Raw genomic sequence first — 27197 nt, 5'->3', positions numbered from 1 at the left:
TCTCTCCCTGAGTGTGCCTTACTCTTTCCACAGCGAGGCCTCCGTCCTCACCAATTTCCAGCTGCAAGGCTGTCTTCTCGTCCTACCCAATACCACATAGACTGAAGAGCACTATAGATTCACAGTGCTGCTTCTTTCCCTGAGCTCAGAGAGCTTTTGAGCATGTGCTACATTGTAATATTTTTCAAGTGTTGGATTGGTTATTTAATTCTTCAGTTACTATGTCTTTTAAATGTTTTTCTCTTTCCCGTCTCATTTTTTTCCTCATTTTTATTAAGGTATAGTTTCTGTACAATAATAGTTTCTGTATATATTTTAAATGTACAGGCTGATGAGTTTTGCTGATTACATTTTAATTTCTCGAGCCAGGCGCGGTGGCTCACGCCTGTAATCCCAGCACTTTGGGAGGCTGAGGCGGGTGGATCACGAGGTCAGGAGATCGAGACCATCCTGACTAACACGATGAAACCCTGTTTCTATTAAAAATACAAAAAAATTAGCTGGGTGTGGCAGCACGCGCCTGTAGTCCCAGCTACTAGGGAGGCTGAGGCAGGAGAATCACTTGAACCTGGGAGGCGGAGGTTGCAGTGAGCCAAGATTGCGCCACTGCACTCTAGCCTGGGAGACAGAGCGAGACTCCGTCTCAAAAAAAAAAAAAAAAAAATTTAATTTCTCTGAAGGTAAGAGAATTATGCTTGAGTATATGATTCATTGCTGACCAAAATAAGATATTGGCAATGAACACTTCAGTACTTTTTAGAAAGCAGAGTCCATAAACTGATTTGTGATTCTTCTTTCCTTCCTTTAGACAGTAAAGGAAAAGGGATGTAACAGGTGAAACAAGACTGACCATGTTTTAATAAGCTGGCTAATAGGTACTTAAGTTCATTATGCTTTGTATTCTCTACTTTTGTATATGCTTGAAGGCTTTTACAGTAAAAGTTTTTAAGTAAATGCAGATGCTCACACACACATAAAATTCAAACTAAAGTTACAAAGAAGAAATTAAAACCACACATAATACTACCAGACTGAGTTCTTCTTTCACAGTATTTCCAGCAAATCTGGAATCAGAAGAGCTGTATTCAAATTCTGGTTTTGTCAATAATAAGCTCTGTGAACTTGTACCTAACTTCTCTGGGCTTCATTTTTCATGAACAAGATAGAGCTTTTGGGGAACAAAAACATCTCTGACATCAAATTATATATTTGTCCCTGATTCATAAAAATTTACATGGAAACACATGGTTATTTAGATTCCAAAAAAAGTCTACCTCATGGAAACATTGTGTTGATCTTTGACTTATATATTTAATAATATTCAAGATAAATTTATATTCGTGTCACATTATCAGAACTAGGTTTGTAAAACATGTAACACCTCACTATAAAGATGAAAGAACAGAAGTCTTTTCTTTTCAACTTTTACTTTAGATTCGGGTGTACATGTGCAGGTCTGTTACCTGGGTATAATACGTGATACTGAACTTTGGGGTACAAGTGATCCTGTCACCCAGGTACTGAGCATAGTACCCAACAGGTAGTTTTTCAACCCTCTCCCTCTAGTAGTCCCCAGTGTGTATTGCTGCCACCTCTATGTCTATGAGTAGCCAGTGTTTAGCTCCCACTTATAAGTGAGAATACATGTTATTTGGTTTCCTCTTCCTCCCTCAATTCACTTAGGATAATTGCCTCCAACTGCATCTGTGTTGCTGCAATTTATTTATTTATTTTTTGTTTGAGACAAGGTGTCACTCTGTTGCCCAGGCTGGAATGCAGTGGCACAATCTCAGCTCACTGTAAACTCCACCTCCTGGGCTCAGGTGATCCTCCCACTTCAGCCTCCCAAATAGCTGGGGCCACAGGTGTGCACCACCACACCTAGCTAATTTTTTTGTATTTTTTGTAGAGACAGGGTTTTGCCACATTGCCCAGGCTGGTCTCAAACTCCTGGACTCAAGCGATCTGCCTGCCTCAGCCTGTCAAAGTGTGGGAATTACAGGCATGAGCCACCGCACCAGCCTGATTTCATTCCTTTTTATGGCTGCGTAGAATTCCATGGTGTAAAAGTACCACATTTTCTTTATTCAATCCTCCACTGATGGCCACCTAGGTTGATTGCATGACTTTGCTACTGTGAATAGTACTACAATGAACATTTAAGTGCTTATTTCTTTTTGGTAGAACAATTTGTTTTCTTTTGGATATATACCTAGTAATGGGATTGCTGGGTCAAATCATAGTTCAATTTTAACTTCTTTGAGAAAACCCCTCACACATGTAATTCCAGCACTTTGGGAGGCTAAGACAAGAGGATCGCTTGAGCTCAGGAATTCAAGACCAGCTTGGGCAACATGACAAAACCTGGTCTCTACAAAAAATACAAAAATTAGCTGGGCGTGGGGGCATGCACCTGTAGTCCCAGCTACTCAGGAGGCTGAGATAGAAGAATCTCTTGAGCCTGGGAGATTGAGGCTGCAGTGAGCCATGATCAGGCCACTGCACTACAGCCTGGGTAACAGAGTGAGATCCTGTCTCTAAAAAATAAATTTTAAAAAAGTATTGTTAGGTCCTACTTTTCAATTTTTGGTTTTGTTGCAATTGCTCGAGGGCTTCATCATAATTCTTTCCCAGAAGTCTTTTCCAAAAACACAATATATTGATCAGAAATAAGAAAGCTCTCATGAGTTGTAACCACTTGCAAAATCAAAACCAAATTGGTAAAATCAGTAACTAAACTGGTTTACTCTTTCAGAAGAAAAACAACTGCAATATTCTCAAAATGTCCACTGGTAGCCATTTCCCTACATCAATAAAAAACTTTAGAATGTACTTTATTTAGCTACTAACCTGTAAAAAATAAAGCACCATAAATTCCTGTGTATGTGTAAAAACAAAGATTTTGAAGTAACTTCTAAAGATTATCTAATTAGTTCAAGATTTTTCACATCATTCTACAAAAACCTGAAACACTCAAGGGGATTCATAGAATGTTCTCCATCCAGAATTTTGTCATAAGAGTTTTATGAAATTACTGAACTATTACTTGAATCTAGATCATCCTTAAAACCAGAGAGATCTACATTTCCCAAATCTCTTGCAAAGCATTTGCATACCATGTTATTTTCATTATTTCAAAACATTCCTTCCCCTTCTATTGTATCAACATATACAAGATATGCTGAATTTTACTTAGAAGCCATTTAGCTATCATTCATACACACACACACACACACACACACACACACTTTCCAAGATGTAACACCTTCAAATATACATAATAAAAGACTAAACTTGTATCTTTTACAGAAATCTCAAAATTAAAATTTAACTGACTTCAACTGGGCAAAACCACACCATCTTGGTTACTATAGGTTCATACTAAGTCTTGATAGCTGATAGGGCAAATTATTCTTCCCTGCTTTTCTTAAAATGACCTGCTGTTTTCAACCACTTACTCTTCTACATAAATATCATATAATCTTATCAAATTACATGAAAATCTTATTGGTCTTGAACTCTTTGCCTCAAGAGATCCTCCTGCCTTGGCCTCCCAAAGTGCTGGCATTACAGGCATGAGCCACTGCACCCTTGAAATCTTACGAGGATTTTTATTGAACATGCACTGAATTTACAAATCAACTTGAAAAGAACTGAAATCTTCACAATGTTAAATCTTCCAATCAATGAATAAGGTATATGTTTATTTCATTCTTCGTTAGTTTTTCTTCATTTAAAAATTTTTCCTTTTTTTAGGTCTTGCACATACTTTGTTACATTTATTACTATTAGTACAAAATAATATTATTGTCAATGGCACCTTCCTTTGTTATTGTTAGTTGCTCTACTCTAGAAATGTGATTGACTTTTGCATGTTAATCTTATACCCAGCTACTTTGCTAAACTTTCACATTATTTCTAATAATTTGTTTGTAGTTTTGAGAGGGAAAAGGTAGGTAAACCATCTATAATAATGGCAGTTTTATTTCTACCTTTCCAATCTTTACATATCTATTTTTCCATGTTTATTGCACTGGTTAATAACTCTAATATGGTGTTGAAGAAAAGTAGTAATAGTAGTATCCTAGTCATATTCCTGAATTTTAAAAGGAATGCTTCTAATATTTTTCCAATTAGGATGATAATTGTTCTGGGTTTTCTAAAGACACTCTTTATGAAGTTAAGGAAAATTTTATTCTATTCCTAATGAACAGGTGTTGAATTTTATCAAAAGCTTTCTTTGTACCTATTGAGATGATCGTATATAGCTCTTTTTAAAACTCTGTTTTGAACTAATGTAAGACTTACAAAAAAGTTGCAAAAATAGTACAGAGTTCCCTTATATTCCTCACTATGTTGACTAATGTGGGCATCTCACATATCATAAATTATCCTAAACAGGAAACTAACATTAATTAAATATTGTTAATTAAAATGTAGATGTTATTTAAATTTTACCAATTCTCCTATTAAAATCCTTTTTCTATGTAGTATTTCATCCAAGATCCCACCTCACATTTTATTTCTCTTTGGTCTCCTCTAGTCTATAAGAGTTTCTCAGTCTTTTCTTTTTCATTACCTTGACACTTATGAAGAATCCTGATCAATTATTTAGTAGAACGTCCTTCCCTTTGGGTTTCTCCAGTGTTTTATGATTGGAATGAAGTTATGCATTTTTGGTAATTCCACAAAAAATATGGTGGATCCTTCTCAATGGATAATATCAAAGAATTTATGATACCCATACATCTTATTACTGGTAATATTTACCCCAATCACTCAGTTAAGCTGGTGTCTGAAGAGTTTTCTTATAAATTTATTATTTTCCTCTAGTAAGCTGGTATCTTGGGGAGATACTTTGAGACTATGCAATGCTATCTCTCCTCAAACTTTCACCTACTAATTTTAGCATCTATCAGTGGATCTGTGTCGGTGCAGTATTTATTATTGTGATCTCTGCCTGATGGTAATTCTCTATTTTTGTGTTTTGTATATTTTTTTTCTTGAGACAGAGTCTCACTCTGTTGCCTGGGCTGAAGTGCAGTGGCATGATCACGGCTCACTGCAGCCTCAACCTCCTGGGATCAATCAATCCTCCCACCTCAGCCTCCTGAATAGCTGGGACTATAGGAACACACCTCCAAACCTGGATAATTTTTCTATTTTTTTGTAGAGACGGGGTTTTGCCATGTTGCCCAGGCTGGTCTCAAACTCCTGGGCTCAAGCCATCCATCTGCCTCAGCCTCCCAAAGTGCTGGGATTATAGGCATGAACCACTGAGCATGGCCAGTAATTCTCTATTTTTTTTTTCTTTTCTCTCAGATGTATTAATTGGAATTCCACTGGAAGGAAGAGCTCTCTCTTCCCCTCTAGTTAGTTAATGAAATAAATATATCTTTATATCAGTAAGGATTTATAAAGATTTTAATCTATGGGTTCTAATCCAATACTATCATTATTTTCTTACTCAAATTGCTTCAGCTTTAGCCAGTAGGTGCTCCTTCAGGTTAGCTCTTGCATTATTTCAACATGTCTTGTCTGGCACCACTAGACTTCCAGGCTCATCCTAAATTTGCCCTGACCCAGTCCTGTAATCAACCACTTTTAGCAGAACTGGTTCCTTCCATTAGAGAACAATGTTGGCCAGGCACAATGGCTCACACCTGTAATCCTAGCATTTTGGGAGGCCAAGATGGGTGGACTGCTGAAGCCCAGGAGTTCGAGACCAGCCAGAGCAACATGGTGAAACCCAGTCTCTACAAGAAATACAAAAATTAGCCAGGCGTGGTAGTGCACACCTGTGGTACCGGCTACTTAGAAGGCTGAGGTGGGAGGCTGGCTTGAGCCCAGGAGGCAGAAGTTGGAGTGAGCCAAGATTGTACCACTGTACTCTAGCCTGGGCAACAGAGCCAGACCCTGTCTCAAAAAAAAAGAAAGGCCGGGCACGGTGGCTCAGGCCTGCAATCTCAGCACTTTGGGAGGCCAAAGTGGGCAGATCATTTGAGGTCAGGAGTTCAAGACCAGCCTGGCCAACAAGGTGATACCCCATCTCTACTAAAAACACAAAAAAATTTGAGACAGAATCTCGCTCTGTCGCTCAGGCTGCAGTGCAGTGTAGTGGTGCTCACTGCAACCTCCACCTCCCAGGTTCAGGCAATTCTCATGCCTCAGCCTCCTGAGTAGTTGGGACCACAGGCATGCACCACCACACCTGGCTAATTTTTTTACTACAGACAGGGTTTTGCTATGTTGGCCAGGCTGGTCCCAAACTCCTGGCCTCAAGTGATCCGCCCACCTTGGCCTCCCAAAGTGCTGGGATTACAGGTGTGAGCCACCGTCCCAAACCAGATGCCTCTTCTTGTCTAACTGCATTGGCTGATAATTCTAGTATAAGATGAATAGTTGCAGAGACAGTGGACATCCTTATCTTTTTCCTAGTTTTAATGACAATGCCTTGAGTGCTTTTCTATTAAATAAGACACTGGCATTAGGACTAAGTATATCTATTTTATCGATATAGTATTAATCATCTTATAATGCTGTATTGATGCTATATTTATTTATTTAAGAAAAAAAATTTTTTGAGACAAGGTCTGACTCCGGTCAACCAGGCTGAAGTGCTGTGGTACAATCATGGCTCACTGCAGCCTCAACTTTCTTTCCCACTTAAGCCTCCCCAGTAGCTGTAACTATAGGTGTGCACCACTACACCTGGCTAATTTTTCCATATTTTTAGTAGAGATGAGGTTTCACCATATCATCCAGGCTGGTGTCGAGCTCCTGGGCCCAAGTAATCCTCCTGCCTCAGCCACCCAGAGTGCTGGGATTACAGGCATAAGCCACTGTGCCAGGCTGGTACTATATTTATTGATACTGAAAGGGAAAGTATCCTAGTATATTACTAGTTAACAGTATTATACAAATATTGATTTCCTGTTGTTGATATTGTACTAAAGTTATATAAGATATCACCACTGGGAGAAGCTAGATGAAGAGTTCATGGGACTTTATGTATTATTTTTGCAATCCCCTGTGACTCTATAATTATACAGATAATATTTATTATTTAAAAAACTTTTAAATTTGAAATATTATCTGTGTGCTAATAACTCTAAAATTTGCCTCTTAATTTTAAACCTATCTTCTGAGTCCTGAAGTTTGTTTCCAGTTCTTATATGACATCTCCACTTAAATATCTCAAAGATACCTAAAACTTTACATGCCTTGAAACATAGCCCTTTTCCCCACAAACCAGTTCCCTCTCAGTCTTTCCCAATAAAGGCTACCTAGTTACTTAAACCAGTAATCCAGTAGCAGTAGATTGTCCCTCTTCCCTCATCCCCAGACCCACATCATCAGAAAATCCTATTAACTCTATTTACAAATATATCTCAGCTCTTTAGCTCCACTGGCCTCCAATCATCTCTCAACTGCAGCTATTGTAACAACTTCCTAACCCTGATTGTACTCCATGATCAATCCTTCTCAACTAGAACCATGGCATTCTGTATCTTAGCCCTTTGTTAGTTTCCTTCATAGCACTCATTATCACCTGCAAATATTTTACTTATGTGTCTCTTTCTGTCTTCCACATGAGAACACAAGCTCCAGGAGGACAGGCACCACTGCATCCCCAGTGTACAGTAAGCACAGTGCCTGAAACAATGTCAACACATAATAAATATATATTGGATAGATGAAGAACTCTATTTCAGTTGTCTATGAAATATGTCAGAGTTGATTTTCTGCTGATGGGCCACCCTAGTATATAATGAAACCTTGCCCATTCCAAACACAGTTCTTGTTATTCTAATTGTTGCTCTTCCCTTCTACTTGCTCTGCCTTTCTTTAAGAATTCAAAGATTGGAATTCCATGCTCTATCTTCCATATACATCCTATAACTTTCCTATTATTCCAGTTATCTTCTTGTATAATCAGTATATTTCTCTAGCTATTTTCTTGTATGATATTTCAGAATTTTATCAAATATATTTTGCTAGCTTATTATTTCTCCCTCTAATATTTACTATGTTACTACTACATTATGTGCAGGTTCAACATCTTATATTCATTTTCTCACTTAATCTTCCTAACAACCCTATAAGGTATGTATGTATTTTTATCTCCATTTCACAGAAAAGGAGACAGAGGTATAGTGAAGTGAAATAACTTGCCTAAAGACAAAGACTGGAAGTAAGAGGGCCAGGATTCAAATCCTGGTCTATCTGAGTCCAGCGACCATAACCACAAGTTTATACTGTTTCCCTTACTTTGTTTTCTTTCTTTATTTTATTTTATTTTATTTCCTAGAGAAGGAGATAGCTGCTAGTTTCTTCATTAAACAGCTTCTTTTAAAGAAGAGAAAACTGGACGTTAAAGAAGGAAGATAGCTTTTCTTAGCAGTGGTACATAGGAGAATAAGGATTCAAACCACAGCTGTCTGAATATGAGACCAATACATTTTTATTACCTCAAGGATTCTTAATCAGAGGCTCAGAAGTTCCACAGAAGAACTTCAGAGGTCCATAGAATGCTTTAGAATTATAAGCAAAATTTTGTGCCTATCTACATAAGTCCAGTTTTCTGGAGAAATGGTCTATAGATTCTCAAAGAGGTCCTTGACTCCCTAAAAGGTGAAGAACCACCACTATACTGACTGCCAAAGAAAATGAAACATGAGACCCAATACTTCTTAAAATAAACGTGATTTACAATGTACAAGTTCATTTCCTAAAATTCTATTTTCATTCTTACTAATGAAAAGAAACCAATACTCTCCGACTGTTTAGAAAACATTTTGTAAAAGAACCATTTTAACCCTAATCTTTCCTAGTATATTTTTATACTTTAAACACTAATACATTATTTCATTTAAAATGTGCCTTACATTCTTCAGGCTGAATAGATGAATAACTCCCAAGATTTAATAACTGACTGCTAAATGTTGATTGTAGTACTGTCTCGCCAACCCATTGGTCCTCACGAATAACAACATCTAGAGAGAGAAAAAACATTCTGATCATGCCATAAATTCCTTCACAATGTGGTTAACTTACCAGTCACAGCAAAATATTATGCATGCCTCCCATATACCAAGCAACTAGAGATCAAATATGTTAAATAACCTGCCTAAAGGCGCGAAATGACAAAACAGCAAATCTAAAATCTAAATCTAGGCAAATTAACAAAATTGCTTCTTTATATTCAAACGATATCAGTACGGAAGTTCACTGCTCTATATTAAAAAGGTTTAATAGTTTTTATTTACATAAGGAAAATGTTATCATGTATATTTCTGATAAATTAAAAATAATTTTTTTAGGACCAGAAGGCAAAGTAGTGGTTCCAAAGCTGTAGTGCCTAGGAGAGTAATAATATTCAGTATGCACTGGTCCCTTCTACTATAAATATACCTGAATATAAGGCATTCTTAACACACTTGATTATTTTTCCCTAAATAGCACGATAATTATCTTCCATAGAAGTTAAAAGTGAAAGACTTTGGAGGTAGGGAACATTTTCCAATTGGAAAGAGAGAGCTGTATATCTAAGACGGATAGAGTAGAACCATGTAGAACTAAACATACCAACAGGTAGAAACAATTGTAGGTAGAGTAAAACTTGTGAGCTGTAACGAGAAAAAGGGGAAGGGAGCCATCGCTAAGGCAGGATCTAATCAGCATACAGTGTCAGAGGTATAAACATATATTAACAATAGCGAAATAATTTAGAGATAATAGGAAAGAAAACCAAGGATATATAAATTCCAAGTGATTACTTACAATTTAGATTCCAGACCCTTTCCTCAGCTTTTGAACCTTTTATATACAACTGCCTAATGGAAATTCCCACCTGGATATTCTATTGGCTCCCCAAACTCAGCAATGTCCAAACCTGCTTTTCCTTTCATAGTGCCCAACTCATTTGTTGACACTATGCTGCTAATCAAGTAAACTAAAATCTGAAGTCATCTTGCCTCCCCCTTCCCACTCCTTGCCACAAGCCCCCACCTACCCCTCTGCTGCTTAAATGTGCCCATGCCCCACCACTACTACTGTTTTACATCATACATTCCTTTCCCTCCCAACAGGTGCTTGTCCCGCCTGCAACCCATTTCTTACAATGCTAATGAGTCATCTATCAGAGTATTAATGAGTTCAGGCAAGTGATATATCAGAGCATTAATGAGTTCAGGTGACTTACTAAAAAACAGTGGCTCCCCACTGCCTAGCCAGGAAGAGCTAGTACAGCATTCAAGACTTTTCATGATCCAACATTCAGGATGCTTGTTCTTCAGAAAAAAGGAACAGACAAGAAATTTCAAGGAGAGCGTTCTGAAAGCTAGGACTGTGAAGCCTATGTTGGATTAGTGCCATGGTAATTACTAGTGGTGCATGGAGGGGATGGGTAGCCCGCCCTGGCCTCCTGGCTCCTTCCTGCCCTCTCACTGACATGCCCCAGCTCCTAGTCCTTATTCTGTTTGTCCTTTAAACACTGTTGTTTCCCAATGTTAAGCCTCCCATCTTCTTCTAATTCTAGTCAGTAGTCTCCCTTAGGTAATCCTTATTTTTGGCATCTCTTCATTCTATTGCTATAAGTTATAATAGCAAACTGTCTACTGTGTTGGTATTCAACAAGGTCTGGAATACATCTGTTACTTAAAATTTTTCAGTTTGGGCCGGGTGCAGTGACTCACGCCTGTAATCCCAGAACTTTGGGAGGCCGAGGTGGGCGGATCACAAGGTCAGGAGTTCAAGACCAGTCCAGCCAATATGGTGAAACCCTGTCTCTACTAAAAATACAAAAATTAGTCAGGCGTGGTGGCTGGCTCCTGTAGTCCCAGCTACTCGCGAGGCTGAGGCAGAAGAATCACTTGAACCCAGGAGGCAGAGGTTGCAGTGAGCCAAGATCGCACCACTGCACTCCAGCCTGAGCAACAGAGCGAGACTCCATCTCAAACAAAAAAAAAAGAATATTTCTGTTTGGGGGTATATATCAATAGGTAGTATGAACTATCCAAGCTATCCGACTAAGTTCACTGCCTCATTAGGACAACAGAAAAGTGTAGATTTCTTTTTTTTCCCAACGTTTCCATCTGTTCCACACAAAAGAAACTTATTCAGAAATCAGTGAACTAGATCATCTTTTTCTTAAAAAGACAAAAAAATCTGATTTTTAAAAAAAAGTTCATAGAAATCATGTAAATGTCTTATAATAGGAAAATGGTTAAGTAAATTGCATTAAAGCCACCAGAGAGAATGTTACCTAGTTGTTAACAACTATAGAGATGTTAGGAAAAAATACAGAGATTGCAGAGTTGAGTTTACACCTACCTAGGAAAAAGGAAAAGGCCCCTGAGAGGTCCCTGGTGACATTAATTGCCTCAGTAAAATGACCATGGTCCAGGATACAGCCCTCTTTTACAGTCTGGGAAACTTAATTTTGTTAACACTCCAAAACTAGATTTCAGCTCTGCAACATAAGCTCATACTAAATCAATTAATGAAACAAATTAAAGAAAAAAAAACATGTTTTTTTTTTTCATTTACAATGAGGCATTAATTGCCCAAAAAAACAGTATTTCAGCCTGTTCTCATGCTGTGGGCAGCTCTACAACTAGAAAGCCAAATCACAAGCAAAGAGGTATTCAGCAAGCACTGAATCAGAACAGAGGGAGTTAGATGAATTGAACCTCCAATAATATAATCACATATACATAATAATAGCTAATACTGCCAGTGGGATGTGGCTATGCTAAGCCTGTTCATTACAATCTTGTGTTTACCTCTTTATAAAAGATTGTACTTGACAATGCTACAGGAACACCAAGGTACATTAGCTAAGGTTCTCATTCCTCCTGTAAACTATTTGGTAGGACTATCAATATTGCTTTGAAGTTTTCTTTTTCTAAATACCTCCTCTGTATCACATTCTTTCTTTAATATTTTAATAAGCTTAATCAACTTCCTCCTGCTCTAATACACCGTGTGTCAATTTTAAATCAACAAAGAACATGTAACACAATGTTAGATGTGTTCGGTGAAAATATATTCTGGCCAGGCACGGTGGCTCACACCTGTAATCCTAGCATTTTGGGAGGGCGAGGTGGGCAGATCACCTGAGGACAGGAGTTCGAAACCAGCCCGGCCAACATGGTGAAACCCCGTCTCTACTAAAAATACAAAAATTAGCCAGGCATGGTGGCGTGCACCTGTAATCTCAGTTACTCGAGAGGCTGAGGCAGGAGAATCACCTGCACCCAGGAGGCGGAGGTTGCAGTGAGCCAAGATTGTGCCACTGCGCTCCAGCCTGGGTGACAGAGCAAGACTCTGTCTCAAAAAAAAAAAAAATTAAATATTCTCTCTGGGTGCAGCGGCATGCGTGCCTGTAGTCCTGGCTACTTGGGAGACTGAGGCAGGAGGCTCACTTGAGCCCAGGAGTTCAGAGTTGTAGCCCATCAGGTGTCTGCACTAAGCTTGCCATCAATATAGTGACCTCCTGGGAGTGGAGGACCACAGGTTCCCTAAGGAGGGGTGAACTGGTACAGGTTGGAAACAAGGGCATGTTAAAAAATACCATGGGCACGGTAGCTCACGCCTGTAATCCTAGCACTTTGGGAGGCTGCGGCGGGAGGAACAATCGAGCCCAGGAGTTAGAGATCAGCCTGGGTAATGCAGTGAGATCCTGTCCCTATTAAACAAACAAACAAAAAATTAAAAATAACAATTTAAAAATTCTCATGCTGCTCAGTAATGGGATTGTGCCCGTGAGTTCCCACTGCACTTGGCAACATAGCAAGATTCTGTCTCTTAAAAATAAATAAATTAAAAATAAATTAAAAATTAAAAAAACAAAATGTTCTTTATGGTTACAACTATATAGTAAGAGTATAAATTCTGGAGTCTAGGAGAAACTATAGCTTTGCCACTTCCTAGATGTATGACATTGGACAAGTTACTTTACTTCTCTGGGCTTCAGCTTCCTCAACTGAAAAGTGGGGATAAAAATCAGTACCTTCCTCATATACTTGTTGTAATGAAATATGCACGTAAAATCTAAAACAGGGTCTCACAAACTAAGCTCCCAATAAATATGAGCTTCTATGTGTGATATATACACACATGCACACACATTTTAAGGAGAACAGAGAAAATAACTGGAAGGTAACACTCTAGAACTCTATTGGTGGTTATATGAAGTTGGTATAATACCAGTTTTTTCCTTTCCATATTTCCAAGTGTAATTAATATAATTTTAATAATAAAATAAAGCAACAGAAATCGATAACTATTCCCTCAGTAAGAACACAATGTGCACAGCATTATTAGACATTAAGTAAAGAAGCAGAAAGGTCTAACTCTGTTGCTCAGGCTGGAATGCAGTGGCCCAATCAAAGCTCACTGCAGCCTCAACCTCCTGGGCTCAAGCAATCCTCCCACATCAGCCTCCTGGGTAGCTGGGACTACAGGCACACAAAACTTAATTTATTTTTTGTAGAGACGGAGTCTATGTTGCCAAGGCTGGTCTAAAATTCCTGGCCTCAAGCAATCTTCCTGCCTCAGCCTCCCAAAGTGCTGGGATTACAAGTGTGACCCACTGCACCTGACTAGGGAAGGCTTATTAAAGGACGGGATAAGTGGAAAGAAGGGGCAGAGCTCAGAAGGATAGAACAGAGGCCCAGAAGTGGCAATGGGCAGGAGAGTGGACAATGGGAAGGAGTACAATGCAGACGCGATAAAGGGATCAATTACGCTGAGCTCAGAAGAGGCAAATGACTAAAGAAAGAGTCTTCAAAGACTAAGTGGGAGAAAAACAAAAACAAAACTTAGCTTTATAAAATAAGCTACCACTATACCATAATGACCTCACCTGTGAGTAAAATTATATCTCCAAGAAACACTGTAAATGCCCAAAATGCCGCAGTCCTCCACAGAAAAACCTTCTTCTTAGTTTCTGATTGATCAATTACTGTAACTGTTGCTAAAGGCACTTTAGAGCCAGAATTTGGTCCAAATTTTATGTTTATTTCCTTCACGTGGCATGGAGATAGCACCATAACTAAACAATTATACTTCTGGCTTTTAGAATCACAGTTTTTTATTAATGATGTTTTTTTAATACCCTTAAATTCAGACACATTCCTCCGATCCATTTCTACAGCAGAATCTCCTCCATTAGAAATCAACTTCATTTTCTTAGCTACCTGAAGGACTCTAGATAGAGCTTCAGACTGGCCCACTTTATCTTCAGAGGTGCAGCTTCTTTTAATAGCACTTTTGTGGAAGGTATTTAGTTGGGAACACAGTATTCCTGAGCTACACAACTCAATATGTATCTCATTTGGTGGCAGTTTATCTTCAGAATTGAAAAGTTCTTGAGATCCTGTATGTTCTTCAAGACCTTTATCAGAGTTTATGTGAATGCGGCTATTTTCTGTTTTACGACAAACAGGACTAAAAAGTTCAAGGGAATATGCTTGGTTTTGTCCACCTTCATATGCTTCTGTAAAACCATCAAGCTGAATCGAATTCTCTTCAGGTATTCTTATCTCCCTGTAACTTGCCTTTGGTTCAGTCTCCATGTTTACATTCCCTTTATTTATAGGACTCCGCCCTTTATCTTTCTTTTGAGCTAAAAAAGCAACCTGACTGGAGGTAATTATACTGAGAAATTCTGTATCAGTTGATATTTTAAGGTCTGAGGCCTTCCTAACTGCTGCTTCAGACCTTGACTTATCTACTGCGTTCGAGGAAAATAATCCCAAACACTGGTTTTGTATTTCATGATATTCTGTTGACACACACTCTCTTTGTACCACTTCAGGCCCTATATTAATTTGTTCAGTACTACAAACCAAATCCAACATAGCTGCACATTTATGGCCTAACTGAAATAAATTTGTGTTAAAGTTCTGACCACATATATCTGACTGATGTTTAGGCTGTTCATCTATAATTTTATTTTCACTGAGAAGCTTTTGATACTTTTCTTCTTCGGTTAAATGCGGAACTGTGCTTTTAAATCCACATATTTGCATATTAGAGCTAGTTATATCACTCAGTCTAGAGGAGTGAATATTCTGTGATTCTATATTCTGTGTTTCAGAAACAGAACGTACAAAGTCATCTTTCACGTGAACATGTCTATTCATACAGTTTGCTAAGAAATGACCACTAAAATCTGGAGAACCAACAGATTCTGGGACTTCATAGTTTTCAAGATTTTTGTGCTGTTTTTCATCCTTCAGATATAAAGAATGTTGACTGTATAAAAGGTGAATTTTTTTCCAGGGGTCAGCAACAGACATTAAAGAAGCTGTGTCTTGTGATACTGTCATTTTCAGTGGAGCAACTGGAGCACCCCAAAAAATGTGGACTTGAGATCCTCCACTCATGATTTCTGATAAAAATGAAAAATCCAAATTAATATATTGTCAGCATATTTTTGCATATGGATATTAATAATGTACCAAAAGAAAATATAACTGAGTCAAAAACATAATTAACATAGGTGATTTTTTTGATATGCCATTTAATTACATAAAATTCATAAATATACAAGAAATTATTAAGGAGAAATCACAATATTCACAAAAATTTTTCACCTAAAGACTCTCTTTAGGCCGGGCGCAGTGACTCACACCTGTAATCCCAGCTGTTTGGGAGGCCGAGGCGGGTGGATCATGAGGTCAGGAGATCAAGACCATCCTGGCTAACAGCGTGAAACACCGTCTATACTAAAAATACAAAAAATTAGCTGGGCGTGGTGGCACACGCCTGTAGTCCCAGCCACTTGAAGGCTGAGGCAGGAGAATCGCTTGAACCCAGGAGGCGGAGGTTGCAGTGAGCCGAGATTGCACCACTGCACTCTAGCCTGGGCAACAGAGTGAGACTCCATCTCAAAAAAAAAAAAAAAAAGACTCTCTTTAAGGGAAATAAAGCTAAGCACACTCACATCAAACAAGTAAATAGGTTTTTAGTATGTTTGTTTCATTTGAGATGGAGTCTTGCTCTGTTGCCCAGGCTGGAGTGCAGTGTTGCCATCTAGGCTCACTGCAACCTCTGCCTCCCAGGTTCAACCAATTCTCCTGCTTCAGGCTCCTGATTAGCTGGGATTAGTCTGTGCCACCATGCCTGGCTAATTTTTGTACTTTTAGTAGAGACGGGGTTTCACCATGTCGGCCAGGTTGGTCTCAAACGCCTGACCTCAAGTAATCTGCTCGCCTCTGCCTCTGAAAGTGCTGGGATTACAGGCGTGAGCCACCGCGCCTGGCCTGTTTATTTCTTATGTTGTAAAAACTTGCCCCATTTAAATAACAAGTTAGTAAAGAATGGGAAAAGAGGCGTTTGTTTAACTATATTACAGTCACCTTTAAATTACTCATTTTTGGGCAGAGCACAGTGGTTCACGCCTGTAATTGCAGCACTTTGGGAGGCCGACGGGGTGGATCACTTGAGGTCAGGAGTTCAAGACCAGCCAGGCCAAGATGGCAAAACCCCATCTCTACTAAAAATAAAAAAATTAGCCGGCTGTGATGGCCCGTGCCTATAGTCTCAGCTACTCGGGAGTCTGAGGCAAGAGAAGTGCTTGAACCCAGGAGGAGGAGGTTGCAGTGAGCCAAGATCTCGCCCCTGTACTCCAGCCTGGGCGACAAAGTGAGACTCCATCTCCAAAAAAAAAAAAAAAAAAAAAATTACTCATTTTTGGCCAGCCATGGTGGCTCACACCGGTAATCCCAGCACTTTGGGAGGCCAAGGTGGGAGGATCACTTGAGACCAGGAGTTCGAGGCCAGCCTGGACAACATAGTAAGACCACCATCTCTACAAAAAAATTTAAAAACTAAAAAATTTCTTAAAATTAGCTGGACATAGTGGTGGAACACCTGTAGTCCCAGCTACTAGGGAGGCTGAGGTGGGAGGATTACTTGAGCCTGAGAGCAGACACTGAAGTGAGCCATGATCACACCACTGCACTTCAGTCTGAGTAACAAAGTGAGACCCTTTATTTATTTTATTTATTTATTTATTTATTTATTTATTTTGAGACAGAGTTTTGCTCTTGTCGCCCACTCTGGAGTGCAATGACGCGACTTCAGCTCACTGCAACCTCCCGCCTCCCAGATTCAAGCAATTCTCCTGTCTCAGCCTACCGAGTAGCTGAGATTACAGCCGTCCACCACCACGCCCAGCTAATTTTAGTTTTTTTAGTAGAGATGGGGTGTCACCATGTTGGCCAGGCTGGTCTCAAACTCCTGACCTCAAGTGATCCACCTGCCTCGGCCTCCCAAAGTGTTGGGATTACAGGTGTGAGCCACCGTGTCTGGCGAGACCCTCTCTTTAAAAAAATGATTAAGAACCACTATTATTGCTACAACTACATATTCCAACCTCATTTAATCCTCATAGAAAAAATAATCTTCATAAGGAATAACTGGTATATTAGCTGTTCTATTGCATGTCATTATTAGATTTACCACTAGGGGCCCCAAATAGCACAGCAAAAGCCTTCAAGTTCAAAATACATTGATATATCAAACCCAAGTGGAAGGAGAAATATATTATCTTGAAATGTTGGTTGAAGCCAGGCATGGTAGCTCACGCCTGTAACCCCAGCACTTTGAGAGGCCGAAGTGGGAGGATCACCTGAGGTCAGGAGTCCGAGACCAGCCTGGCCAACATGGCAAAACTTCATCTCTACTAAAAATACAAAAATTACCAGGGCGTGATGGCACGAGCCTGTAGTCTCAGCTACTAGGGAGGCTGAGGCAGGAGAATCGCTTGAACCCGGGAGGTTGCCGTGAGCCAAGATCGTGCCACTGTACTCCAGCACTCCAGCCTGGGTGACAGAGAGAGACTCTGTCTCAAAAAAAAAAAAAAAAAAAAAAAAAATGTTGGTGGGAATACTTAGATATATGCAAATCAAATGCATAACATTACCATTATAATGAATTCTCCTCCATCAGATCTTTGGCTTTCTTCTCCAATGGTTTCTTCCCTCTAGCTTCAAATCCTTATTTTATTTTATTTTATTTTTTGAGTCAGGGTTTCGCTCTGTCACCCAGGCTGGAGTGCAATGGTGCAATCATGGCACTGCAGCCTCAAGCTGCTGGGCTCAAGCTATCATCCAGCCACAGCCTCCCAAATAGCTGGGACTACAGATACATACTGTCACACTCAGCTACAAATCTTTAAAAATAAGATCAACCCCTCCGCCCCACCACCTACTCCAACCATTTTGCTATAAAAGTTTTCACTATGGAAACCAATAACCTTCTAGAAGCCAAATCCAAAGGTCAGTTTTCAATACTTTTACTACCATTTGAAACTGTTTATCAATCCCTCTTTCCTGAAACATTCTGCTTTTTTGACTCTGTGAGACTACCATATTGGAATTCTTTTGTACTTAAGACAGATATGTATTGGATTATTCCTTCAATCACTCACATAACAAACACTCAACATTACATGCTGGGCATTATGCTAGGCCCTGGGAATTCAAAACAATAATAGAGAGCTTTAAGGAGCTTAATTTCCGAGAGGAAAAACAAACTGACAATTATAAAAAGTGACAGGAGGCCAGGAGCCTTGGCTCACGCCTGTAATCCCAGGACTTTGGGAGGCTGAGGCAGGTGGATCACCTGAGGTCAGGAGTTCAAGACTAGCCTAGGCAACATGGTAAAACCCCGTAAAAATACAAAAATTAGCCAGGTGTGGTGGCATGCACCTGTAATCCCAGCTACTCAGGAGGCTGAGGCATGAGAATCGCTTGAACCCAGGAGGCAGAAGTTGCAGTGAGCTGAGATCACACCACTGCACTCCAGCCTGGGTGACTCTGTCTCAAAAAAAAAAAAAAAGTGATAGGAGCTACTATAGGATTAAAAGGAAGGGACAGCATCTCTAGAAGAGAGAAGCCTGGGACAATTCAACCAATGTGGAACTGCCCATTATCTGCATTTTTCGTAGGCTCTTAGGACTACAGTTAATCACAAAATTTTGGAACTGAATTTTATTAATGTTCAGAAAAAAAATCATATAATAAAGCCCCTGAGTCATTCCCCACCCCAAAATAGGGCCCAGGAAAGCTGCTCTAATTGCCTTACCCAAGGGACAGGCCTACTATGGTTAATCTCCAAAATGTTTAAAAGGCGTATACGACATTTACTGCTTCTGTGTCCTCACTTAATATTTTCTCCTAAATGTCCTGCAACCTTTCATTTCCTATCTGTGATAAGACAATAATGAAGTCCAAATTGCCAAATAAGAACTCACAGTGCTTCACCACTGCAGTTGTGAAACTCTCTCCTTAGTTTCTAGAATATTACTCTTTCCTAAATTGTTCTTCTACCTCTCCAATTTCTCTCTCTCTTCCTCCTTGGGCCACCTCTTTCCATTCCACACACCTCTAGAGAATTTCATCCAATCCCATTCATATAACTACCACATATCCAACTGTGCTTTACAAATCTACACTGAGCCAATCTCTCTCCCAAACTTCAGACCTATATTTCTAGCATTACTATATTTGATAGGATCACAGTAGAATCAAAGGCGAAATTCAAAGCCCTACTTGCCTTCTAGGCAGGGGAAGAGAGTAGAGCATAAAGGGGTGACACGAAGCAGTCCTGAGAATTCAGAGGATCTCCCAGGGCAAGAAATATCTGAGATGAATGCGAGATCCATAAAACACAAGGTTTTTTTTTTTTTTTTTTTCTTTTTTTTTTGAGACAGAGTCTCGCTTTTGTCACCCAGGCTGGAGTGCAATGGCGCGATCTCAGCTCACTGCAACCTCTGCCTCCTGGGTTCAAGCAATTCTCCTGCCTCAGCCTCCCAAGTAGCTGAGATTACAGGCATGCACCACCATGCCCAGCTAATTTTGTATTTTTAGTAGAGACGTGGTTACTCCATGTAAGTCAGGCTGGTCTCGAACTTCCAACCTCAGGTGATCCGCCCACCTCGGCCTCCCAAAGTGCTGAGATTAGAGGCATGAGCCACCGCGCTGGGCGGCACAAGGTTATTATTTATAACTTATTTCAGTGTGCCTTCACTTATTTGTCTAAATCAGGGGTGTCTAATCTTTTGGCTTCCCTGGGCCACAATGGAAGAAGAATTGTCTTGGGCCACACATAATATAGTTAACACTAACGATAGCTAACGAGCTTAAAAAAAAAAAAAAATCACAGACTGGGCACGGTGGCTCACGCTTGTAATCCCAGCACTTTGGGAGGCCGAGGTGGGCAGATCACTTGAGGTCAGGAGTTCGAGATCAGCCTGGCCAACATGGTAAAACCCCATCTCTACTAAAAATACAAAAGTTAGCTTGGAGTAGTGGCACACACCTGTAATCCCAGCTACGCCAGAGGCTGAGGCAGGAGAATCACTTGAACCCAGGAGGTGGAGGTTGCAGTGAGCCAAGATCGGGCCACTGCACTCCAGCCTGGACAACAGAGCGAGACTCTGTCTCAAAAAAAATCTCAAAAAAAAGTTATAATGTTTTAAGAAAGTTTACAAACTCATGTTGGGTTGCATTTAAAGCGTCCTGGACCACATGCAGCCCCGCATGCTGTGGGTTGAACAAGCTTGGTCTAAACAAACACCCTTGTAAGTGTGGAACTGTTGCCCTACCCTCCTCACCCTCCCCCCCCAAAAAAAAACTTGACTAGAAAGTGGCCCTATTAATTAAAAAAATAGTAAATATTTAAAAAGTGTTTATACCAAAGGCTACTGCTACTAAATACTCCAATTTATAGGAGTTGTGAGTATGTGAGTAGGAGGATGGAAACTGGTAAGGGCAGGGGGAAACAAAATACTTATGATATCCAAATTATACAGACAGAAGAGTTATGGACAACTGATTAATTTCAATAATTCTAGGATATGTTTTAGGTGTACTCAGAGGGTTAAAGCTCATTAAGATACCAGATGAAACTTGCAAGTACATCTCCATTACAGCAGTTAATAATTATACAATTTCTCAATCTGCAGAAGGCCGCTTCAGTTGGAAAAACCAATACAACCATAATCTTTTATCTTTAGAGTGGTCAGAGTCTGACGAATGGGTCAAAGATTTCTAAAACAGGATGAACTTGTATCAGCAGGTTTTGTCTTTGCAGAACACTGCAACTAAAAAAAATGCTTATTACAAAACATGTATCATTAAAAGAGAGTGCTTTTTCCCTCTTATTACCAGGGAGTGAAAAAACTCCCTGTAGTAATGCCTTTTCATGTCTATTTTACCAAAAACACCAAAAAAATCATAAAGTTGCTCAATAGCATCAAATGACAAACAAGCCACAAGGGATTGTAATTAAAAGCAAGGGATTTGGAACAAGAGAGATGTGGGTTCAAATCATTACTCTGCAACTTACTCAAACTTGAAATTATTGAAGTTAAGTGATAGTTGCATGGGGTTCATTATACTATTCTTTGCTGGTGGTTAAAAAAAAAATCATCCTTTTATTCTTTGACCTGATTGAACCAAATTCAATTTGCTCTCATAGTTCATTTGTGTTAACAACACAGTACTAATAACCCACGTACTGTGTATATTCATGCTGAACTCTTTTAAGAATTACTAAATGCTGGGAGGCCAAGGTGGGCGGATCACGAGGTCAGGAGATCGAGCCCATCCTGACTAACACGGTAAAACCCCGTCTCCACTAAAAAATACAAAAAATTAGCTGAGCGTGGTGGCAGGCCCCTGTTGTCACAGCTACTCGGGAGGCTGAGGCAGGAGAATGGCGTGAACCCGGGAGGCGGAGCTTGCAGTGAACCAAGATCGTGCCACTGCACTCCAGCCTGGCCAACAGAACCAGATTCTGTCTCAAAAAAAAAAAAAAAAAAAAAAAAAAAAAAGAATTACAGGCCGGGCGCAGTGGCTCACGCCTGTAATCAATCCCAGCACTTTGGGAGGCCGAGGCGGGCGGATCACGAAGTCAGGAGATCGAGAGCATCCTGGCTAACACAGTGAAACCCCGTCTCTACTAAAAATACAAAAAATTAGCCGGGCGCGGTGGCAGGCACCTGTAGTCCCAGCTACTCTGAAGGCTGAGGCAGGAGCATGGCGTGAACCCAGGAGGCGGAGCTTGCAGTGAGCCGAGATTGCGCCACTGCACTCCAGCCTGGGCAACAAAGCGAGACTCCGTCTCAAAAAAAAAAAAAAATAGTAAATGCTAGTATCTAAATTTACTATTTAAAATAATAGAAAATGTCCACATTTTATGCGACTTATGAAAGGATGTAAGATGATTTTTTTCCTCAGAAACAAAAGCAGTTGAAGTTTAAAGCTATCGCTCATTTAGTATCTCAAAGTAATAGCCACTAAAGCCAACCTGTGAGCAGACAACTGACTTCTCGACTCTCTTTGCATAACTTTCAATTTCCTTTGCAATTGTCTTTGGTATTCAAGTGAGACATCTGGAATCACATTCTCATCAACACCTGAGATGCCTTAGGCCAGTGCGGGTGAGCCTCTCTTATTCTGGTTTGCAATACAACGGGAATTTCTCCCTTTCACTCTCATTCCAGGGCATTTGCCTTCTCCCAATAAAGTCCAAGCACTCAAATAGAAAGTGAACTTTACTCTAGCTGGTTTTCTGGCCTTAGGAATAGGGTGAGGCTAGATGCAGTGGGTCATGCCTGTAATCCCAGCACTTTGGGAGGCCGAAGTGGGCAGATCACGAGGTCAGGAGTTCGAGACCATCCTGGCTAACACGGCGAAACCCCCGTTTCTACTAAAAACACAAAAAATTTGCCAGGCATGGTGGCATGTGCCTGCAGTCCCAGCTACTCGAGAGGCTGAGGCAAGAGAATCGCTTGAACTCGGGAGGTGAAGGTTGCAGTGAGCCAAGATCTCGTCACTGTACTTCCAGCCTGGGCAACAGAGCGAGACTCCGTCACAAAAAAAAAAAAAGAATAAGGTGAACATGCCTTCTGATTTGCCCAGAACAGTCCTAGTTTAGGCATGCTTTTCTGGTGTCCTGTTTAGTCAGGATCTTTTTTCCTTCTCAAAGGGTTGGAGATAGACTATATAGTATTCCTAGTTAAGAACCACATAAACACATGAATAAATATTCTATTAATGAATGTGCCTTCTAATACACTTTATCTAAAATATTATAACAGGATTAACAGGTAAAGGGAAACATTGCTCAGCTTTCCTGTTAAAATATTTAAATAACAATGAAATACTAAATAAGGTTGAATTTGTCTAAAAATTATGATATACATTTGAGACTATCAAGACTGAGGTAAGACTCAAATGAGGTAAGACAGAGAACCCATGTTTGGCAACTAAGGGGTAAAAAAAGAGGATCATGGCTGCCAGGTCTGTGTAATGAAGCTATGAGACAATGGGATAAGAGTTTTTTGGATCCAGCATTACTAGAAAATGTCTCAGCCCAGATGTCATTTGTCCAATGTCACGCCTAAGGTCGAAGAAGAAATCCTCAAATTCCTAAAATATCACACTTCGCCTCCCCATCTGCACCATGCAACATCAAAAGGCCAGAATTTGGCTACGCACAGTGGCTCAGGTTTGTAATTACAGTACTTTACTTTGGAAGGCTGAGGCAGATGGGTTGCTTCAGCTCAGTAGTTCGAGACCAGCCTAGGCAACATGGTAAGACTATGTTGCTACAAAAAATTTAAAAAAAAAATTGCTGAGTAGGGTGGCATGTGCCTGTAGTCCCAGCTACTCAGGAGGCTGAAGTGAAAGGATCACCTGAGCCCGGGAGGTCAAGGCTACGGTAAGCCGTGATTGTGCCACTGCACTCCAGCCTGGATGACAGAGTGAGACACTGTCCCTAAAAAAAAAAAAAAAGTAAAAATAAAAAGGACTGAACTTTAAGACTAGTAATCATGAACTCACAGGTAGGTGCCAGGGGTATGCCTGCCAACCCCTGTGCTTGCTTTCATCTCCACCCACCTCCCACAAAAGATGAAAAATAAAACAAACACAATCAAGAAAAATAGAAACAACAACAACAAAAAAAAAACCTTTGCTACTTACGCCTTGACATTCCTTTGTGAAAAGTCATACTTGGCAAATAACAACTCCACTATCCCAGTTCCCCAGGCCAAAAACCTTGGCATCATCACTGCTATCTTTCTTTTTCCCCGTGCTCTACTTCAATTTCTCATCAAATCCCTTTGGTCCTATCTTTAACGTTCATTCAGGGTTTGACCACTTTTCTGCACCTCCACCTGCTACTGCCTGGCTCAAATCACCATCCTTCTTCCACCACCATCCCCCTAGAACACAGAGTTTACAAAAGGAACTTGCCCCAGATCAGGAAGACTGCAGGTAGTGGAGGGAGTACTGGAATGTAGGAAATCAAGCAGCAGAACATAAGTTCTTAACTACCACACTGACTCTCTGGTTTTTTGCCTTTGCACAATGTGGAGCTAGAATCCAAGTTAGAACACTGCCATTGAGTCATATGACATATGCTCCCAAAGCACTGACTTATCTAAAGAGGTATGAAAAGAATAAAACTTCAGCATAAAGGAGCTTCCTTATCAAAGAATTCCCATAAGAAAGTTCATTATAACTTAATGATGGGGTAAATAACTGGTTTTTAAGAAGACTTCTCTCCTTTTAAAAATTTATTTTTTATTCAGCTGGTAAGTACAAGAGAATTTTTTTAAAATTTATTTTTTAAACTGTCACATTGTAATTGTACGTATTTATGGGGTACAATTTGATTTTTTTTTTTTTTTTTTGAGATAGAGTCTTGCTCTGTTGCCCAGGCTGGAGTGCAATGGTGCAATCTCAGCTCACCACAACCTCTGCCTCCCAGGTCCAAGCAATTCTCCCGCCTCAGTCTCCCGAGTAGCTGGGATTACAGGCATGCACCACCACACCCAGCTAATTTTTGTATTTTTAGTAGAGACGAGGTTTCACCATGTTGGCCAGGCTAGTCTTGAACTCCTGACCACAGGTGATCCACCCACCTCAGACTCCCAAAGTGCGGAATTACGGGCATGAGCCACCGTGCCCAGCCACAATTCGATGTTTTGATACATATCCATGTTGCATAATGATCCAATCAGAGCAGTTAGTGTATCCATCACCTCCTGCATTTCTCATTTGTGAAAGAACATTCAAAAGCCCCTCTTCCAGCTATTTTGTAATAATATTTTACTCTTAACTATACTCACCCCACTGCGCAATAGAACACCAGAATTTGAGATCAGGAGTTTGAGACCAGCCTGGCCAACATGGTGGACTAAAAATACGAAAATCAGCTGGGCGTGGTGTCGTGCGCCTGTAATCCCAGCTACTTGGGAAGCTGAGGGAAAAGAATCATCTTGAATCCAGGAGGTGGAGATTGCAGTGAGCCGAGACTATGCCATTGCACTCCAGCATGGGCAACAAGAGTGAAACTCCATCTCAGAAAAAAAATAAATAAATAAATAAAAAACCACCAGAATTTATTTCTTCTAATTGTAACATTGGTTTGTTATTATTGAGAAAGGATCTTGCTCTGTCTCCCATGCTGGAGTGCAGCAGCACGAACACAGTTCACTGCAGCCTCAACCTCCCAAGCTTAAGCAATCCTCCCACCTTACCACCTGAGTAGATAGGACTACAGGCCCATACCACCATGCCCGCCTTTTTAAATTTTTTTTTGAAAGACAGGGTCTCACTATGTTGCCCACGCTTGTCTCCAATTTCTGGGCTCGAGCGATTGTCCTACCTTGACCTCCCAAAATCCTGGGATTACAAGTGTAAGTCACTGTGCCTGGCCTTTTTTTGCTTTTGTTTTGTTTTGAGACAGGATTTCCCATCATGCTTTATCACCCTGGGTGGAATACAATTATGGCTTACGGCAGCCTTGACCTCCTGAGCTCAAGCAATCCTCCCACCTCAGCCTCCCAGGTAAGTGGGATTACAGACAAGTGCCACCATGCCTGGCTAACTTTTTATATTTCTATTTTTTAATTTTTGTAGAGATAGAGGTATCACTATGTTGCCCAAGCTGGTCTCAAACTCCAGGCCTCAGCATCCCAAAGTGTTAGGATTACAGGCATGAGCCACCATGACTGGCGCTAATTTTATTATTACATACCTATGGATGATTGTATTTGTTTATTCTATTTAGAGTTCACTGAGTTTCTTAGATCTGAGAGTTTATGGTTATCATCAGATTTGGAAAATTTATACTCACTGTTTCTTTTTCTTTTTTTTTTTTTTAAGGAAATTGCCCAGGCTGGTCTTGAACTCCTGTGCTCAAAAAATCCTCTCATCTCAGCCTCTCAAAGTACTGGGATTACAGGCATGAGCCACCATGATGAGCCACTATTTTCCTTTTTTTCTTTTCCTTTTTTTTTTTTTTTTTTGAGATACGTTCTCACTCTGTTGCCCAGGCTGTAGTATAGTGGCATGATCTTGGCTCACTGCAACCTACATCTCCCTGGCTCAAGCAATTCTCATGCTTCAGCCTCCCGAGAAGCTGAGATTACAGTCGCATGCCACCAAGCCCAGCTAATTTTTGTATTTTTAGTAGAGACGAGATTTCACCAAGTTGGACAGGCTGGTCTCAAACTCCTGATCTCAAATGATCTGCCCCCCCTCCCCTCGGCCCCCCAAAGTGCTAGGATTACAAGTGTGAGCCACCCGCCCGGCCACCCAGACACTATTTCCTAAAGTAACTGTTTTCTACCTTTCCCCACTTTTCTGGAACTCCAATTATACATATATTAGGCAACTTGCTATTGTCCCACAGGTTACTGATGTTCTATTAACTTTGTTCTAGTATTTTTTTCTCTTTGTGCTTCAATGTGAATAGGTTCTACTGCTATACCTTCACATTTAATGATCTTTTTTTCCACAGTGTCTAATCTGCTGTTAATCACATCCACTTTTTCCCCCAGTTTTGGATATTATATTTGGTATTTTTCATCTTTAGATACTACTTGAGTCTTTTGGTTTTTTTTTTTTTTTTTTTTTTTGAGACAAAGTCTCACTCTGTCACCCAGGTTGGAGTACAGTGGCATGTTCCCAGCTCACTGCAACCTCCACCTCCCGGGTTCAAGCAATTCTCATGCCTCAGCCTCCCAAGCTGGAATTACAGGCACATCCCACCATGCCCAGCTAATTTTTGTATTTTTAGTAGAGACAGAGTTTTGCCATGTTGGGCAGGCTGATCTGCCCACCCTCACGTCTGTAGGCATGAGTCACCACATCTGGCTTGTG

The 27197-nt window shown here is 40.3% G+C and overlaps 1 protein-coding gene across 11 annotated transcripts in view; it reads right to left on the bottom strand.

Annotated features, from left to right (window-relative positions):
• Nucleotides 1–27197, bottom strand: part of SHLD2 (shieldin complex subunit 2) — a 93141-nt gene that overhangs the window by 21451 nt on the left and 44493 nt on the right. For 7 of the 11 annotated variants that reach the window (XM_009236032.4, XM_009236033.4, XM_024252986.3 and 4 more), the window contains 2 exon segments: nt 13871–15400; nt 8889–8996 (listed from right to left, as the gene is read on the bottom strand). In XM_009236032.4, the coding sequence (XP_009234307.2) occupies nt 8889–8996; nt 13871–15395 (1633 nt within the window). In that variant the 5' untranslated portion in view covers nt 15396–15400. 11 annotated transcript variants of the gene reach the window in all.

This window comes from Pongo abelii, chromosome 8 (assembly GCF_028885655.2).
Source record: "Pongo abelii isolate AG06213 chromosome 8, NHGRI_mPonAbe1-v2.0_pri, whole genome shotgun sequence".
In the NCBI taxonomy this organism is placed as follows: domain Eukaryota; kingdom Metazoa; phylum Chordata; class Mammalia; order Primates; family Hominidae; genus Pongo; species Pongo abelii.
This window is presented reverse-complemented; position numbering and strand designations above follow the sequence as displayed.